General features: G+C 53.1%; 6 protein-coding genes across 6 annotated transcripts; 3 read left to right on the top strand and 3 right to left on the bottom strand.

Annotated features, from left to right (window-relative positions):
* Positions 1–897: 897 nt before the first annotated feature.
* Positions 898–1,581, bottom strand: UMAG_01958 (uncharacterized protein; the record flags this gene model as incomplete). Its single annotated transcript, XM_011389574.1, has 1 exon — positions 898–1,581. The coding sequence occupies one exon, from the start codon at positions 1,579–1,581 to the stop codon at positions 898–900; it is 684 nt and encodes a 227-aa protein (XP_011387876.1).
* A 171-nt stretch (positions 1,582–1,752) lies between these two features.
* UMAG_01959 (uncharacterized protein) lies at positions 1,753–4,140 on the bottom strand (the record flags this gene model as incomplete). The annotated part of the gene is made up of 1 exon (XM_011389575.1): positions 1,753–4,140. One exon carries the CDS (start codon positions 4,138–4,140, stop codon positions 1,753–1,755), a length of 2,388 nt encoding a protein of 795 aa, XP_011387877.1.
* Positions 4,141–7,876: 3,736 nt separating this feature from the next.
* UMAG_11373 (uncharacterized protein) lies at positions 7,877–8,764 on the top strand (the record flags this gene model as incomplete). Its single annotated transcript, XM_011389730.1, has 2 exons — positions 7,877–8,584; positions 8,678–8,764. The coding sequence occupies 2 exons, from the start codon at positions 7,877–7,879 to the stop codon at positions 8,762–8,764; spliced, it is 795 nt and encodes a 264-aa protein (XP_011388032.1).
* A 593-nt stretch (positions 8,765–9,357) lies between these two features.
* Positions 9,358–10,648, top strand: UMAG_11374 (uncharacterized protein; the record flags this gene model as incomplete). Its single annotated transcript, XM_011389731.1, has 2 exons — positions 9,358–10,167; positions 10,271–10,648. 2 exons carry the CDS (start codon positions 9,358–9,360, stop codon positions 10,646–10,648), a joined length of 1,188 nt encoding a protein of 395 aa, XP_011388033.1.
* A 379-nt stretch (positions 10,649–11,027) lies between these two features.
* Positions 11,028–13,712, bottom strand: UMAG_01961 (uncharacterized protein; the record flags this gene model as incomplete). The annotated part of the gene is made up of 1 exon (XM_011389576.1): positions 11,028–13,712. One exon carries the CDS (start codon positions 13,710–13,712, stop codon positions 11,028–11,030), a length of 2,685 nt encoding a protein of 894 aa, XP_011387878.1.
* Positions 13,713–14,202: 490 nt separating this feature from the next.
* On the top strand, positions 14,203–14,403 carry UMAG_11375 (uncharacterized protein; the record flags this gene model as incomplete). The annotated part of the gene is made up of 1 exon (XM_011389732.1): positions 14,203–14,403. One exon carries the CDS (start codon positions 14,203–14,205, stop codon positions 14,401–14,403), a length of 201 nt encoding a protein of 66 aa, XP_011388034.1.
* Positions 14,404–16,983: the final 2,580 nt, after the last annotated feature.

The following is a 16,983-nucleotide window of genomic DNA, read 5'->3' on the forward strand; positions in this document are numbered from 1 at the left end:
GCTGAGACTGAAAGCCTTTCCAGAGCTTGTGATCCATCTTGTTGCTCCGCCAGCCACACAAGTCGACGCTCGAGTCGGGACCTGCTGGACGACCAAGACCCATGCCGCACAAACAAGCTCACTTTTCCAGCGTAAACCTCCGTGCAGGCCTGCGCGAGATGACATGGCTGAATGACTTCGCAGAGACCAATGCCAAACCCCTTCGGTAGGGGTGGATCGACCTTGCAGCTTTCCACGTTCGATCCGGGTTTTGACCGCCAGCAGCGACTCACGCCTCACGCCTCTTCGCATAGCCGAGCAAGATCAGTGGGCTCCACATTTGAAAAGTGGTGAGTGGCAGACCAACATGGGATCGGATCTGCAATCACGACTCTGTGAATCACGAATTCTGAATCTGTAAATCATTACAAGTGTTGGACTCATGACTCGTGGCTCGGATCTCTGCCAAAGAGATCCAAGCAAGCACCAAAACAGGGGCAGTATACAGCAGCCTTAACTTACCTTCACAGTCTAGTGTCGAGCTGGGGTTTTCTCCTTGGCCCCTCGGCTAGCGCAAAGATACGCAGCCAGCATGGACCGTAAGCCTCTATGCTCGTCCACATTCCTGTGTTTTTAATAACTTTATTCCTTTACAACCATCCTAAACGTTCCCTACTTCCGCCCACTAGTCGCCTGAAGCCTTAGCCTCCGTCATTCTGGAGCCTCCAGTCGCAACAACTCCCTCACACTTCATCGGGGAGTCTCGCCCACAAACACGTTTTCTGAACGAGAAATATTTGTATTAAACCCAAGCATCACAAAACCCATAGACACGGAAAGAGAGAGGTGGGCGAGCACTTATTGAACCAGCGCTGAAGGGGGAGTGGGAAGGTGTACAAAAGAAAGTGAAGGGCCGAATCAAGAGTCATCCAGAACGACCAGAGCAACAAACAGCAGAACGGACAGAACTTTGATAAGAGGAGAAGAGATGAGCAAGATCAGGAGCAGCATTAGACCTAAAAATTGCACATTGGGGATCATCGACTCCACCTCCGCGTTGCTTCTAGCGGAGTCGACGGTGTCAGCCTTTGCCTTTTCACGATGATGATCCAAGGTGGGAGCCACCATGGACTTGCTCGAGCTCGAAGATGATGAGTTGGCCCTCGAATGAGGTCTTCTCCCAGCACGAGTCACGACAGGCGGTAGAGAGAAGTTCTCGCTCGGTGAGGCTGGTGCTCGATGAGGCGTAAAATACGATGCTGGCATGGATCCCAGCCACGAACTGCGTTTTTTCTCGGGTGTGCGGCTAACAGGAGGACTCTCGTTACCGAGATCACCGTGCGCGATCGACGAGCAAGGGGTCGACGACGGCGAAGGAACTCTCGACGCCCAAGGAGACGGGTGCTGGCTCGTCGGTGTGGACTCAATGCCGTTGATCACCACGGGATGATGGTATTCGTCGTCTAGACCATTGCTGCGGGGACCATGCTTCAAGCTGAAGCCAAACATCTTGCTAGATCTGCGTGAATTGGGGAGAGGATGAAACGAGCTAAAGTGTCGAGATGGTGAGGAACTCGAGCTCATTCTCCAAATCTCTTCCATTTCTTCCTCTGAGTGTCTTGCCACCGATTCTGCCGTTGAAAAGCGCGGCATTGTCGAGGCATACACAGGTTCAGAAGGGTGGCGGATACCTGAGCTGTTCTTCCTCACTCCGACTTCGGCCACATCTCGCTCTTTCGAGCGAGCCGGATCGTCGACGGAACAGCCTCGGCTTCATTGCGCCTTGCTAAGCGTTGCCTGCTTGTTGCTGGCGAGTTTTTCGTTCGCAGCCTCGATAATCTGAGCAGCAGCATCTTGGAAGGCCGTGCAGATCTCTTCGGCGAGATGCTCGAACTCTGGCACGTCGTCACACGACACGGCGAGCGAGAAATCGTTGGCGTATGAGATCATCCCGATGGCCATGGTCGACTTACCGGGACTCGAGGGCGGCAGCACGTGATAGCTGTACGCCTCGTGTTCGCCGAATTTGACAGGCTTGGGAGGACCAGGCACGTTGGTAGCAACATGGTACTCGCGGAAGGCTCGATAGTAGATCTGGCGCAGACCAGGATAGTTGGGCAGGAAAGTGATGCGTCGCTTGGCAAAAATGTCAAAGGTCTTGAACAGGATCTTGGGACCGTACGAGCGCTTGACACGACCCATTTCGCGATGCACCTGGGCCAGCTGCTCTTCAAAGTTGGGCTTGTCTTCCTTTTCGAAGCGAAGCCAAGCGATCGAACCCGTGGTGGCATTGCTGAGCGACCAGTCTCCCTTGGGTCGAACCGAGATGGGCACAAAGATGGCGACTCGCTTATCCTTGTGCCTTCGGCTGGGATCAACACGCTCCGAAGCGATGCGAAGGGCGCGTGCGAGAATGGCGAGAGCGACATCGTTCAGAGTGAGGTTGAAAGTGGGAGTGCCATAGGCCTTGCGAATCATCTTGATATCATTCATATCGATACCTTCGCTGTGGCAGTAAAGTCTGTCTGCAACCCGCTTACGCTTGGTCTGGTAGAGGAACGACTTGCGCTTGCGGAAGTAGAGACCTCGGACTAGGTGGCCAGCGTGTTGAATGGTTCCCCACATGCTAGGTCTGTCCTCTCGCTGACCGGGCCTCTTGTTTTCGGAAGTGTTGCTGTCAACCTTCTTCTGAATATCTCGGATGCCGATGCCTTGTGCAAGCGCACCAAGTGCAGCGTGGTAGCTCTGGATCATTCCTTGACCGTCGGAGAAACAGTGGTGGATCTTGATCATGAGAGCACTGCGACCGCCGTCGGAAGTGTTGAGACCGTTGACCACCAGAGCCTCCCAGATGGGTTTCGAGTAGTCAAAGTGACGACCGAGGAACTGACCAGCGAGCTTGTTGAGAGCCTTGTCATCACCACCGTCGGGGCACTGGGCCACGTGCTCGATGTTGTCCTTGATTTCGAAATCAGGAACGTAGCGCCATCGTGCGGGACGGAAAAGAGAGCCAGCTTTGAGTCCCTTGGCGTAGTTGGTGCGGCGTCCTGCGTCAAACTCGCGGCGAGGAGACGGTGTACCAGGTGGAGCGCGCAATGTCTCCTTTTCGAGCTTCTTGGAGAGTTTGGGGTCAAGGTCAACAACGTAACGGTACTTGGGATAGGTCTCTGCAAGCACCTCGAAGAAGTTGTCGACGGTCTCGAGATCGAGCACTGACCTGAACATGTAGATGGAGAAGCACGAGGTGGTGTACGAGTCATCCTCCATTAAGAGCGCCAAGTTGTCGATACCTGTCATGGGATAGACAGGAGGCTTGTTGGGCGAGCCCTTGCCCAGCCTGGGTGTCTCTCCGTAGGCTGCTCGCAGATGACGCTCGCGAGCCTCTCGGGTCTCCTCGGCGGACGGCAAGGTGGGATGCTCGCCTCTACGGTAGGCGGCACCCTGCGCAGCAGCTGAGCCAGAGCTTTGCTTTTCGCTGACAGGCACGCTGCTGCGTCGAGCTGCAGGTTCGTTTAGGGCTGCGTAGCGCTTGGAGGAGCGACGCGATGCTCGTTGGGCGTGGTGGTCATCGTTGTCGAGATCTCGTTCTGACGTACGAGGCGAGGGATGGGCGCTGACGCGGCGCGAGGATCGTCTCGAGCTCTTGTGATTGTCGGCATGCGGGGTGTAGCCGACGTCACGATCGGCAGCAGCACGCAGAGCATTGCCCTTCTCGGCGGCTGTTCCTCGACCATGGGAAGGACGAATGTGGTCGGCGGAAGTGCGGACTTCGTCGGGCATGGTGAATGCAGAAGGAGATTGAAAAGATGGGCAAAGAGATAATACAGGACGGCGAGGCGAGCTGATGGAGGATCGGATGAGAGAAGGAGTGGGAGCAGCGCTGTCGAATTCGACAGATTGCTTCGTGTGATGAGTGGATGAGGTCTCGGAGTGAATGCTACTGCTCTCAGCAGCTGAGTTGGGGTGCGATTCGAGGTATGCCTGCTTGACCTGGGTACTTGTACGAGGGGTACCGAACTCTTCGTCGATGACTTGAACTGATGAGTGAAACGACGTGGGCGGTGGACGATACTTGCGTGCGCGCTCAAATGTAGGGGCGGGAGGGGATGAAGATGTGTAGGACGACGAAGCTTTGAATGGTGACAGAAGGGGAAACTTCATGCTGTGGGAGGGCGATTGAGCCTGTGTGGCAGACGGCTTTGTAGGCGACTGACCTTGCGTGCTTGTGATCAATTCTTGGTCTGGTGGACGGTGAGAGCAATTGCGCTGGCTGTCTAGCAATGCGCACTCTGTCTGGTGACTGGGCGTCAAGTGTGACAGGTGTGGAGGGAGGGCGTTTGTACGTCTAGACGACAGCGGTTGCTCCCGCGGTGTTGCCGCAAGAAGCGGAAGCAGAAGCAGAAGCAGGAATGTGTCACAAGACCAGCTTGATGCAGCAAGAAATAGTATGCAGGTGCAAGTCGATCCAAGATCAAAGATGCGTTCTTTAAATTTCGAGCGGTTTTCAGCCGAATTTCTTTTTGCGTATGAAAGCGTTGGATTCAAATCGTTATATTCGAATTGAGGCGTGTCGATCGACGATGCGTTCCAGTCCCGAAAAAAAAAAGAAAAAAGGCCGCAATTAGAGGCGGCTTGATGACGATACGCGCTCCAACTGAGCTCGAATAAATGCAGATCCGACCCCTTAGCGCAAACGGAGTGGATACTGATAGGGTGAAAAGTGGAGGCCAAGAATCAAGACAGAAATGTGGTTTTTTTTTTCGCTTTTGGTGTAGGCGAGCCAGGCCAGTGTGGAAGCAAGGGCAGTGCTACCAAGCAATGGTCGAAGACTTTGCAGTGGGAGGGGAGATGAAAGGGTATGTAGGGGTGTTCCAGTCGCATCGTGTTTCGTTGCGCGACCATCTGCTCTTTATATCAAGTTGTTGCTTGCAGAGCTTGGGCCAGGAGGACAGCCGTGTGTAGCGACGACGAGTCGACTGAGCACTCACCGGTCGCTCATTCACAAGCGAATAGAACGCCGTCTGTGATTCCAAGTAGCTTCGATCTCGGAGCTCGAAACCATCCCTGAATGTCCCCTGGCCAATCCCTGATCGGCTTGACTGAGCTTTGCCGCTCGAAGCTAGGCGTGAGGGCGATAAAAGACGGGTGAAAGGGAAAAGTAAGGGCCACGTCGCCGAATTTAGGGGATCATGTCACGCAAGCAGGAGCCGAAGATCCCGCTAGTACCTGGGAGCTGCCATCATCATACTGCGTTCGGTGGTAAGCGAGCAAGTAAGCGCGAGTCACGAGCGTGTGACAAGCCTTGAGTCGCAGGTTCCAAGGTGTAGCAGCTCTTGGCTCTGTCCGCGCGACATGGCTTCTGAAAAAAGCACAGTTCGATCCACCGACACATTCACGATTGATGATGTTCGTTTATTGATTCGACCCAGCCCGATGTCGCCAGGACAGCGTGCCGTGTCCTGCAGCCAATACGTCCGATCGCGACACATAAATATTCACGAATAACCTCCGACTGTTACCACTCACCGAGCTATTTCCGATCCACGATGCGGCTTGGCTCATCTTGCTCGATATTTGCGTGGCTATCCTCTGTTCACTGCTAGCGGCACTTGGCTTTCTTTCGTCGAGACTCCCCAAAGCCTGCACGACAGCCAGTCTCAATATGAGTCACAAAGTGGGATGGCAGCCATTTTTCTCATAGTTACCAAATCAATGGACAACCTTACATGCAGCCGTGAAAGGGCACAGCATCAGCGCGTAATCAAAAAGGGCGGCACCCTGAAAACTTCGGAGATTTTCTCGTTCCTTTGCCGCAAGCCGATCGCCTTGCACATATCTGGTCCGTATCACCCGACAGCGACCCCAAATTATTACACATCGGCCCCTCTGCTGGTGAAGGCGACACACGATCGACTTTCCGCTCAAGTAAAGCCACAGAAGGCCTTACAAGTAAAGTTTGACTTTGTCCAGTCGCCGATAGCAGCATCCTGTCCAGTTTACGATCATTGTTCCCTCAGCGGCGACCTGAGCGCCCACTATTGAATGGGTACGTGCTCAAGACATGCTATTGCTGTTGCGGCTTTCAGGTGGAAACCTTGTATATTTCCCATCCATGGACACGGTCAAAACCATCCAATCAGCTGAATGGAGCCACAACACAAAGCCTTGTCATGCTGGCGCGACCCAACCATCCAACAGGGGTCCGCTACTGTACCGACGAATTTAGTGGCGCTTCTATTTGTTTTTGCGCAGGTACAAGACACTTTCAGCTTGAGCCAACACAATGAGCTAGCAAAACGCCCTTTCCATTCACGAGGGTAGCTCAGTTGATGATTTGCGTGAAAGTCCAGTTGAGCCCATAGCAACGCAATCTTTCACGGACTAGCAAATTTGCCATCGACACGCGGCAGGCTGGTCGCAAAACAAGACTCAGCAGGACCCTGAATTATGCAACGCAACGCTGTCAAGCTCACACACGATCTACGCCGTTTGTGCTGCAGCTGCAACAGGCGCCTGTCGAAATTTTCAACTTGCAGAATGATTACACCTTCGATCTGCAGCAGCAGCAGCAACAGCTAAAAGCAACGATAAACCACGTTCCTCTCGCGAGAACTCGATTGTCTCGTCTGGTAAAATCCTCTCTCTTCCTTCGCCCTGGATTGCCCAAAATATTATTCTCCGTACACGAGGATCGGAGAGTTTATTCTTCCTTTTTTTGGCTTCTTGTTTCCTCATCCGTGATTCTCGGTTGCAGGCGATCCTACTTCGGCTGCTCTCGATCTGCTTCTCTCACTGTCATCACGCTTGACACGTCATCAAAAGAAAATATGTCACCAGTCTTCTAGAGAAAGCTGACACTTGCTTCTGCTTACCCGCTTGACAGGGTTCAGCACACTCGTTGTTGCCAAGCGGAGGCAAGCACGATTCTTGATCGCTCAACACTATCGCGTGATTTTATGATGTGATAGCCAGTTCACCAAGGGTAGCTTTTCACAAAATTCCCACAAACCTTATCTCTATTCAGCTGAAAAGCAGGCGGCCTGCTCCTCGCATTTCTCACGCAACCACTTCGGATTTCTACGCTATCGTTGGTACCCGTTTGTGAAAGGTGGGCACAGCTTCGCTAATCATCTGAAAAGGCGATCCTGGCAATTAGCGGGCTTGAAACAGTGCTTCGCGGCCTGCGCGCATTGGGTAGGACCGAGAACATCATCATGCCGCCAGAGCATTCACTTGGAGCAATTTGTTTCCGCATGCACCTCGTGTCAGCAGCTGATTGGGCGAAGCACACACTACGAGACTGGCATGAACGCCGTATCTACTGGTCATGGTGTCAAAACCATGGGTCAAAGCCAATCATGTATCAGGCACTTGGGCGCGCTCGGCTCTAGAACTAGGGCGCCGACGCCGACGAAGCTTGTTTGACTGTTCCAACGGGTCAGATCGGGATGATTTGCTCGCAGATCAGGACAACAAAGGTTGTTGCTGGTCGTTCGATCTTTGAACGACGCTTAGGGTCTAGACTCGTGTTGATCACCACACGATTCGTGATTCGTGATCACTGTATCTGCACGAATCGAAATAGACAGAAGCACGTGAAAGTGAACGCTTCTACGTTTTCTTGGGTAAGCCGGTAGTAAAAATGGTCTAACAATGGCTGTGACAGCATTCGTGATTCAATCGAATCGGGTGTACAAACGACAGAATCACGAATGTGTACGATCGTCGGCCAACTACCGCCTCCACACTCGAGATGTGTTGAGCTGATCCACGCTGGATGATGGCTCGGGCCAACCCTCAGGTAGAGACAAGTCTATGGCCGCCTGAGTAGCTTTGCTTGCTGTACACGATCGTGCTTGCATCTGCTTGCTCTACTGTAGACATACGAGCTCGAACAATGAGCAAGCAAGAACTCCTGCTTCAAGTGACGACAGACGTCATCTGCCCGTGGTGTTTTGTAGGCTCTCGCCGGCTCAAAGCGTTTCTGAACTCGGAAGACTACAAGACGCAGATCGCACCACATGTACGGCTTGTGCTCAAACTCGAGCCTTACATCCTCGACCCACGATTACCCGCTACGTCCTACGATACCCCGGACAAGTACTACGACGCAATCGAAACAACCCCCTACGATAAGAATGTACCGCCGACAAAGAAGTTCTACTACGGCTCCAAGTTTGGTGGCGGTTTGGATGCGTTCGATGCTAAGATCTCCGCAGCAGCCAGCGAGTTGGGCATGCCAAAGTTTGATTGGACCAGCGAGGGCAAAGTAGGAGCGACGTGGAACGCGCATCGGTTGGTGTTGAAGGCGGGCCAGTTGGATGAGCAGAACAACAGCAGGGCGGACAGAGATGATCTAGAGACTGCCCTGCAGTCGTTACAGATGCGATTCATGGATCGCTTCTATCAAGACTTTCATTCGAACAGCAAGGACATGTCAGACAATACGTACCTGGCCGGAGTAGCCGAGGAGCTCGGACTGTTTGACGCGCAAGAAGCCGCGCTGACATGGCTCGAATCGGACGACCTTGAGTACGAACTCGGAAACAAGCTCCAGCAGGCCGAAATGAATGGCGTTCAGAGTATCCCCTTCTACATTGTCAACGTGAGTAACCCGGATTGATGATCAGAGCCGCACTCATGACCAAAGTTGCCCAGCAACGCTCAACTGAACTTGGTACATTTGTGGTAACAACAGGATGGTGCCGACCATATGAGCGAGACCGGCTCCCATGGATCCTTTCTGAAAATGATGCAGATGGCTGTTGCGCCTTACGTGCGTTGATTCTGTTGTTAGAAAAGCTGTCAGAGCTTAGCGCCGAGCGAGATGAGCCTGACAAACCAACTCGTTTAGGTTTTGCTGTGGTTTCCAATGACGACTTCTCCACACTGACGTTTTGTGTGACACGCACTGCTACATGCGGACGTCTTTCGGGTGTGCCAATCGCCGCGCGTGTGAGCTTGTGTCTGCTAGCGTACATAGCGCCACAAGAGACCTTCACAAATGTGCGAGTGAGTGTACATGGTCTTGGTTTTTTCCCCGCAAAATCGGGGTGCAGGTTACCACCACGAAAGACGTGTGTGCCTGCCGCCACAATGATTTTCACACTCGAAAATCGTTGCTCTGTTGGCGCCTGCAAACCACAATCGTGAACAGAACCCTGTACGAGATGTGCGAGGGATTTCTTCTTTTACGCTCGGAATGGCTCAATCGTGAATCGTGAATGATTTGCAGGGGCAGTCTAGTACAAAGAATTCGCGATACGGCGAGGAAATAAGTACTTGATTGAGCCGCTCTTGCGCGTTGGATTGTTCCTTGTCACCGTCATCTCTTCTTGGGCGCATTGTCATTGCGATTACGCACACCGACTAGCAGAAATGACACGCGCTACATCGGTACCATCTGTCTACGACACGCACTGCGACGGTCCGGGGCTTCTGCCTGTGACCAAGCCATGGTCTCAGTACTACTGTCAATTGCGCAAGTACACGAGTGATGTCTACGCTACGCTCAAATTTCCCGACTTCAAACACGCCGATTACGACTGTACTGGTAAGACGGTGCTCATCTCTGGGTCGAACTCGGGGATCGGCAAGCAAGCTGCGCTGTACTTTGCTCGTGCTGGAGCGACGGTGGTGATGGCATGTCGATTCACGGCTACGCACGAGCAGAATCCAGAAGAAGCACGCAAAGAGATTGTCGCTACGGCCGGTGTCGATGACAGCAAGGTCGAGTTGTGGGAGATCGACTGCTCGTCGCTCGCCAACATCGAAAAATTCGGTATCAAGTGGCGAGAATCGGGTCGCACGCTCGACATCCTCGTGAACAACGCCGGTCTCTCGGCTGGCAAGCGTCGAATCACAGACGAGGGCTTCGAGTTGACCCATGTCATCAACCTCCTCTCGCACTGCCTGCTTACGTTCTACCTGCTGCCGAGCCTGAACAAGAGCGCTGCTCCGCGAATCATCAACACGTGCTCGTGCTTCCATGCGGGCGGCAAGCTCGATTTCGCCAATATGGACAACGAAAAACTCACTTCACTGGGACCCGACTGTGTCCAGGCCTACTGCGATACTAAGCTATGGTTCTTGATGTGGTCTGTTGAACTTCAGGATCGGCTGTCCAGGTCGGACGATTACCGCCATGTCATCGTACATGGTATCCACCCTGGCTTTGTTGGAAGCAACGTAAGTATGCCTGCAGGACAAGCTCGAGTTTCTCACTCTCTTGCTGCCTTGTTCTCGTTCTGACACAGGATCGCATTTCTTCCACCTCTTGGCCTGCTTACAGATCTGGCACAACCCCGATACGAGAATCCCTTACCCTCTGCGTATCATCTTCCAGTCGGCGATCAGCAAGCTCTCGATCAACTCAGAACAAGGCAGCTACGCCATCATTCACGCAGCACTCGAGCCGAGCTTGGGTCTGCCCAAAAAGCTCACTTCAGCTCGCAACAAGCTGGCTGTCGGAGAAAGCGCCAAGTTCGGAGGCAAGTTTATCAACCGTAACTTTGTCGATATCAGGAGACCCGAGGTGGACGACGTGTTGGCGAGGAGCAGGTTGTGGCAGAGAGTCTTGGAGGATGTCGCTGCAGCCAAGCGCGGTGTCGCCGCCGATCTGCCGGACCACTACGAGAGCGTCAAACTACTCGGTCAAAGCACCAAGTAACAGCTCTCGATAGAGGCTGTGCGCCATCTGAATCGCAGCAGCTTCGCTACTTCCCCCATTGCTCAAAATCACTTGCACGATCTGCACTTATCTGCCATGACTGCCACTTTCACTTATAGAGGAGGACTTCAGAATCACATTCGCCTCGCTTTTCATTCACGATTGTTATCTCGACATCTCGGCCACTGTCGCTCTCAACCTGTCTGGAACAATCGTGAATGGACCCATTTCAATAGGAGTACATGTGGCCTGTCTAGAGTGTAAAAAATACATGGTTGCGATGTTTCTCTTTCGAACACGAGATCTCTCTCGTGTTTTTATCTATGTGTTTTTCCAAAGGCTAACCCAAGGAATCACGAATCACAATCGTGAATGTGATTCAGGAAAAATAAGGGCTTCCAAAGTAGCTGACGCTGTCTCTCCAACTGCATTCTTCAGCCCATACGCGCTCGAGCACGTCAGAAGCGGTGGAGGGTCCAGCAGTGCCTTTCCACTGTGAGCATTGAAGGAAGCTGCGCACGTGGTTGCGCTCGTTTTCGTTTTGTGCATATGCCCCTAGGACCACGGCTGGCCACATGAGTCCTTGTTCGAGCTTAAAGGGTACGGCGCCAAGAAGTGTAATGCTGCGTGAGACGAGTTCTCGGATCGCGAGACTCGTGGCGGGTCGGTTGAAGACAGTGACGTAAAGGTCGACGAGCAAGGCGTTGCGGTAGAGGTGGTTGGCAAGGCGAAGACGATTCACCACAAGTTTCTGCTCGCCCGTCGTGGATGGCAAAAACAGCGCGCCTGACTTGAACGCCTTGGTGATAGGGTCGCTGGCTGAATCACCGTCCTTACCGTTGCTAGACTCGTTCTCAATCCCATCGGCAGTCTGACCAGAAACGCTCTCGAGCACCGACCGCTGATCTGCTTCGCTCAATGTACGAGCGGCGCCTTTCCAAAAAGAGCCTGCCTCCAAATCACGGATCACCAAACCCAGCTCTTCTCTGAGGGCAAGACTATCGAGCGCTGCAGCGCCATCTTCAGCTTCACTTCGGCTGCTCGTACGGTTGCCATATGCGACTGCCTCTGCTCGCCTGAGCCTACGCATGGTGTCGAGAGTCTCGATGACCAACTCCAGAGTGACCGTTGAAACGCTGAAGGTGGTTTCGGATACACTTTTGCGAACTTTATCAAAGACCTCGGCATCCGATTGGCTCCAGTTAAACGGCAAGAGCCTCTTGAGACGAGTTGGGTTGTAGTCCCAGTCAGTGATGGCTGTGAATTGAGACAGGTAGCACTCATAGAGGCCAACAACAGTTCCGAGGAAGAGCAGTCCACCGTAGTTGGTGAGATTGTCGGGCAGAAAGATGGGTGGATCTTCCGGAGTTCCAACAATGGCCTCGCCAGTGGTTGAGGGAAAAAGACGGTGGGTCGACACGTGCTCAACGGCATCAGCCAGAAACTGCTCGCACTGGTTAAAGTACGAAGGTAGCATGAGGGACTTGCCGATTGAGCTGCAGGCGAGGATGAGCAGCATCATGGTAGCAGCATTGCTGCCGGGCGGGAGCTCGTCGGCGCTGCTGTTAGAGTTCGTCTCGATAATCGAGAAACGACGGCGTCGACTGGGTTGCTGCTGCGTCTGAAGCGCTTTGATAGCTGACAGGTGGTGTCGATTAGCTAGCTCCTCCAACGACATTCGGCTCTGATCAGGCGGCGTTTTCGAGCCGTTCCTTCCTTTTTCCACCTGGTGGACACGAAGGGTATCGCTGACTTGATGGCAAGCAGCCACGGCGGCAAGTGCATGGGCCATTGCCTGTCCTTGAGGCATACGTGCAATACCTTGAAGAAAGTCAAAGTAGGCGTGTGCACCCTTGGTGAGCTGGGTTACCACCGAATGCGGCAGCGCCTCACTTGCTTTCAGCAACTCCTCTGGATCAGGATCGGTAGAGGCATAGTCTAAAACAAGCTTATGACGACTTTGAGGAAGGCTCAAAGAAGATCGTAGTGACGGGCTGACTGGTGCATCGAGTGGTGCTGCGACGCCATTGACACGAGACGATAGGGAGCTAGTTTCCTGTCCGAGTGGCAAGTCAGTCGAGGCTGGTTGGCGCGAGTCAGAGTTAGTCATTGCAGAAGCAGAATGAATTGTAGTGGCGAGCTCCACTCGATTGACGGGCGATGTATCCGCAGAACGACTGATGAGGCTGGGTGAAGGCACGATACGATGTGATGGAGTCGAGACTCCATTGATCGGTGGAAGCGAGGCGGAAATAGCCATAGGAATAGCTTCATGCCGAATGGGAGAGATGGAAGGAAGTGTCTCACGAGCTTTACCTTTGCTGCTGGTTTGGCTGTGATTAGAAGGAATTCGATGGTGAGCGTCATATGGCTGGCGCGAGCGTGTGTCCTGATACAACGGATTGGAAGAGGTTGTGGAGGAGGAGGATGAAACGTCATCGTATCTGGTGCGCTTGTAGAGATGCTGCTGCGATGCGTGGTCCCAATCAGCAGCTGCAGTCGCAGAAAGAGATAGGGGCGGGAACTGTTGCTGTGCCAGTTGTGTCTGAGTAGCCGGATGGGCAGTAGCGTAGTAAGGATCATGAGCGGCAAACGCTGAAGGCGTCGTCAATGGTGGAGGGAGAGAGATAGGTCGTTGGGGGTGGTGTTCGCGGTGCTGTAGGGCTGCTCGATGATGCTCCGAGGCGTAAGGGTGATACTCGGATGACGAGGAATAGGAATGATGATGATAAGGTGGCTGCGTGGTGCGACGGGTAGAATGCTTAGATGAGTGACAGGAAGTAGAGGAAGAGCGGGAGAGCATGGGAGAGGTTTGGATGTTCAAACCGTTTTGGAGCGAGGTGGACGATGTCATGGAAGGCGAAGCGTGATCGCTGGGCGACATCGGATGGCTTGATTCGGCGAGCGATTCCGAACTTGTGTCGGGATAGCGACAGCCCTCGCCAGCACGAAGACAGCGAGTGCAATGAGGGCGAAGCTCGTCGCACTTTTTTTTCTTGGAACGGCAGTTCCAGCAGCCTGCTTTGGAGCGCCGGAACAGTTGACGTCGCGCCGATGTGGTCATTTGGGCAGTTGAGGGGGCGCCTGCCGCGACCTTGGCTAAAACGAGGAGCGAAATGGGGCTAAACGTCAGAGGCGACGCCGCGCCTGAAATGCTGAGACAAAGTAGGTTATCGTCGGCGGCAGATGGGCTGTGATTCGTAGAATAGGTGGGTCAATGATGGACCGATCACAGTGCGTGCCAATAGCAGATGCGAGATGATGATAAGAAGGTATGCAGAAAGACAGTGTTGATCGCGAAGAAGCGGCAACGGAGGACGACGATGCTGGTGGCAAGAGGATGATGATGATGGTGGTGGTGGTGGTAATTGGTGGTGGTGAAGGCGGATAGAGATCTACAGAGATAAAGCTGGGGCCAAGATGGCTCAGATCGAGGAGGGTTAGCAGGAAGGAAGAAAGGAGTTTGAACCAAGGCGCTGGTCGGGATCTATGAAAGGATGAGAGGCGCAGAAACAACAGAGTCTGGGCCGTTTGGACAGATTTAGACCATCCCGATGCCGGAAAGACTGCTCGCAGGTGCACAGGTGGAAAAGGCGGCTGCGTCAGCTGCAGGCCACGTTGACGATGAGACAGAAGGAGAAGGTCTAGAAAGCAAGGCGGCAAAACTGCATGCTCTTCGGGTGGCGTCGAGAGCTCCGAGGCGACGGGACTGGGTCGAGCGGAGGGTGAGACAAGTAGCGGCAGTGAACGGATGAAAAGGTGGGAAGCCAAGCTAGCGCAAGGTTGGTAACCGAAGCAAGGGAACGGCGTGAGCGAGTTGGACGAGCGGGTTGGGAAGGAGAATACAGAGCAGCGGATGCTGCAGGTGGACGCATGGAAGCAGGAAGCCGGGTTTGTTTGTTTGTGGACCTCACAAGCGAGTCAAGCAAGGCAAGCGAGCACGACTAAGCCAAGCAGGCCAAGGGGACGAGCGAGGGAGAGGAGCCAAACAAGGAGGAGCGAATCAAAAGTGGGCGGGTGGGCGGTGCGAGCTATGCTCGTGGGCTGAGACTTGATCAACTTGCTTGTCAAACCAGGGCGTCGACGCTGAGGGATTGAGCCCACGGAGGTGGGGAGAGGGAAAACCAAGGAGTGTCACGCATGAGGAGAGGGTGTGGGTGCGAGCAAGAATGCCGACCAGTCTGACGGGCTCGCTCGTGCTCTGTGTGCCGAAAGAGTGCAAGGCCGTTCATCGATCAGATCGTGCTCTGCGTTGAGTGTGCGATGTAATGCGGCACCCAGATTACCAACCCGCAGTTGGAGTGAGGCGCAGTCTCGAACCCGCTTACAGCTCGACCAAGCAACAAGCTGAGACGATTCGGACGTGAATCGGCACCCATACACATACACATACACATACACATACACATACACATACACATACACGACTTTGTGAGCTGTGCCTTATTCTGGCTGTGCGCAAAATTGCACCACGACTTGTAGTGCTTTGATAGATGTCATCGATGTGTCAGGCTTCATTTGGGCCAACTCGAACGAATCAGATTCACAAATTATAGATGGAGAAAAGGGGGACGTGGCATAGATGCGAGGAAAGGCGTAGAGACGATCTTCGCTCGGCTAGGGAAGAAAAAAAAGGTTAAAACTGACGCCGCGAAGAGTCGGGACCAGGCTGATGTAAAGCGTTACACAAACTGTAGGCGTTCACGTACTGTAGGTGGTAGGACGAGTGTTTGCTAGTCGGAGCGGCTACTTGACGACCGGAAAATGGAAAAGACCGAGTATCGTTGCAGTCGTGAGTCTAGGTGCAGGCGGGCTAAGGGAATTTCATATTCATTGTGCCCGTGCACCGATTTGCATTTGCGAATAACGTTAGATGAGACACAGGCTCATGGCAAGTTAAGAGTGTTTGCATAGAAAACAGATCTCAGACATTTTCAACGTGTGCGCGCCCGTCTCTGCCAGCACGGTGCATTCAAAGATTCAAGCATTCACGATTAGTGGTCGGGTGTTTATCGCCTAGTAGTAATCGTGACTCACGAATGTGATTCGTGATTGAGTAAACTTAATTATTATTCGGGTTTTATTTGCGTCAAGAAACGAGAGCGGTCCCGAACCGATAATCACAAATGTAATTTTTTTAGACCGACGCCGTATCCTAACTTAGCGCGGCACGCCAGCGTTGGATCCGAGCGGAAAATGAGAAAGAGAGTCTCATCCTTCTTGATTCGCGATTCGCGATTCACGATTTCCAACAGCGGCTGCCTCTGCGCATCGTCATAGATTGCGTTTTGGACTGCCAGTCAACCAGAATCAGAATCGTGAATCGCTCGCTGCTCTAACAGCTCTGACGCTCGCAATCACAATCACAATCTTGTATTCACAATTGACACGGCATCAACTCGGGTTTCAACTCGTTGCTTGGCTTCTGTAAAATACGACAGCGTTGATGCTCGATTTGTTAAAGATAGAATTGGCTGCAAAACGGGCAAGTCTCGTCGCTCGCTGTTCGTCATCTCAAAAGTTTTGTCTCCGCAGTTTGATTCCAATATGATCATGATGCTTGAGCGACAACGGCTGAGTAGCACCAAAACCAACTTGCCGCAGTCTAGTCGTACTCAGCCAGTCGGTCGGTGTTTTATCGCTTTTTCCTTCGATCGCGCAGCTCATCCGATTTGGCTGCAATTTCAATCACGAATGAGGACCAGATTCAACACTGACACGACCTTTGTCGGCTCAGAAGCCGTCTCGCCGGTCCAGAACCGAATTCCAATCAACATATTCGGTATTGAAATTGTTGTTTCTATACTCCGCTCAGAATTGAGCCGCCCATAGCCGCCAGTCCTTACCTCTTGCATACTAATCTACGAGCCTCACAGTGCCCTCCTTCTCGACGTCGTAATCACGTTCTTGGTCTGGGCTGCGCCAAAGCAGCGCAAGTGACAAACATCAAACGCCACCCACCCACGACGGTGGAAACGCTTAGAAGAGACGCTTAACATCGCCCTTAACAGCTGAGGCATTCTTTGGAAAAAAAAAAGTGTCGGCCTTTGCGTCACATCTCACTCAACCAACGAAAAAAGGGCATGTACTGTAGCCCGTCTTGGGCGATCGAACGATTCCATCCGGAGCGTCCAAGCTCTCTGTACCTAACTTATCCTTGATGCAACCGTGCATAGATGCAGAAAACCGCCGCCACCAAACACAGTCTCCACCGGCACCAAACTCAGCCAATGCAGAGCTACGGTGCCGACTCGCTACCAGGCTTTGTGGCTCACCCCGAAAAAGCGCCCGCTCAAGTCCTGCTGAGCTCGCCAAGCATCTGAACGACTGCACTT

This window comes from Mycosarcoma maydis, chromosome 3 (assembly GCF_000328475.2).
Source record: "Mycosarcoma maydis chromosome 3, whole genome shotgun sequence".
Taxonomy (NCBI): Eukaryota; Fungi; Basidiomycota; class Ustilaginomycetes; order Ustilaginales; genus Mycosarcoma; species Mycosarcoma maydis.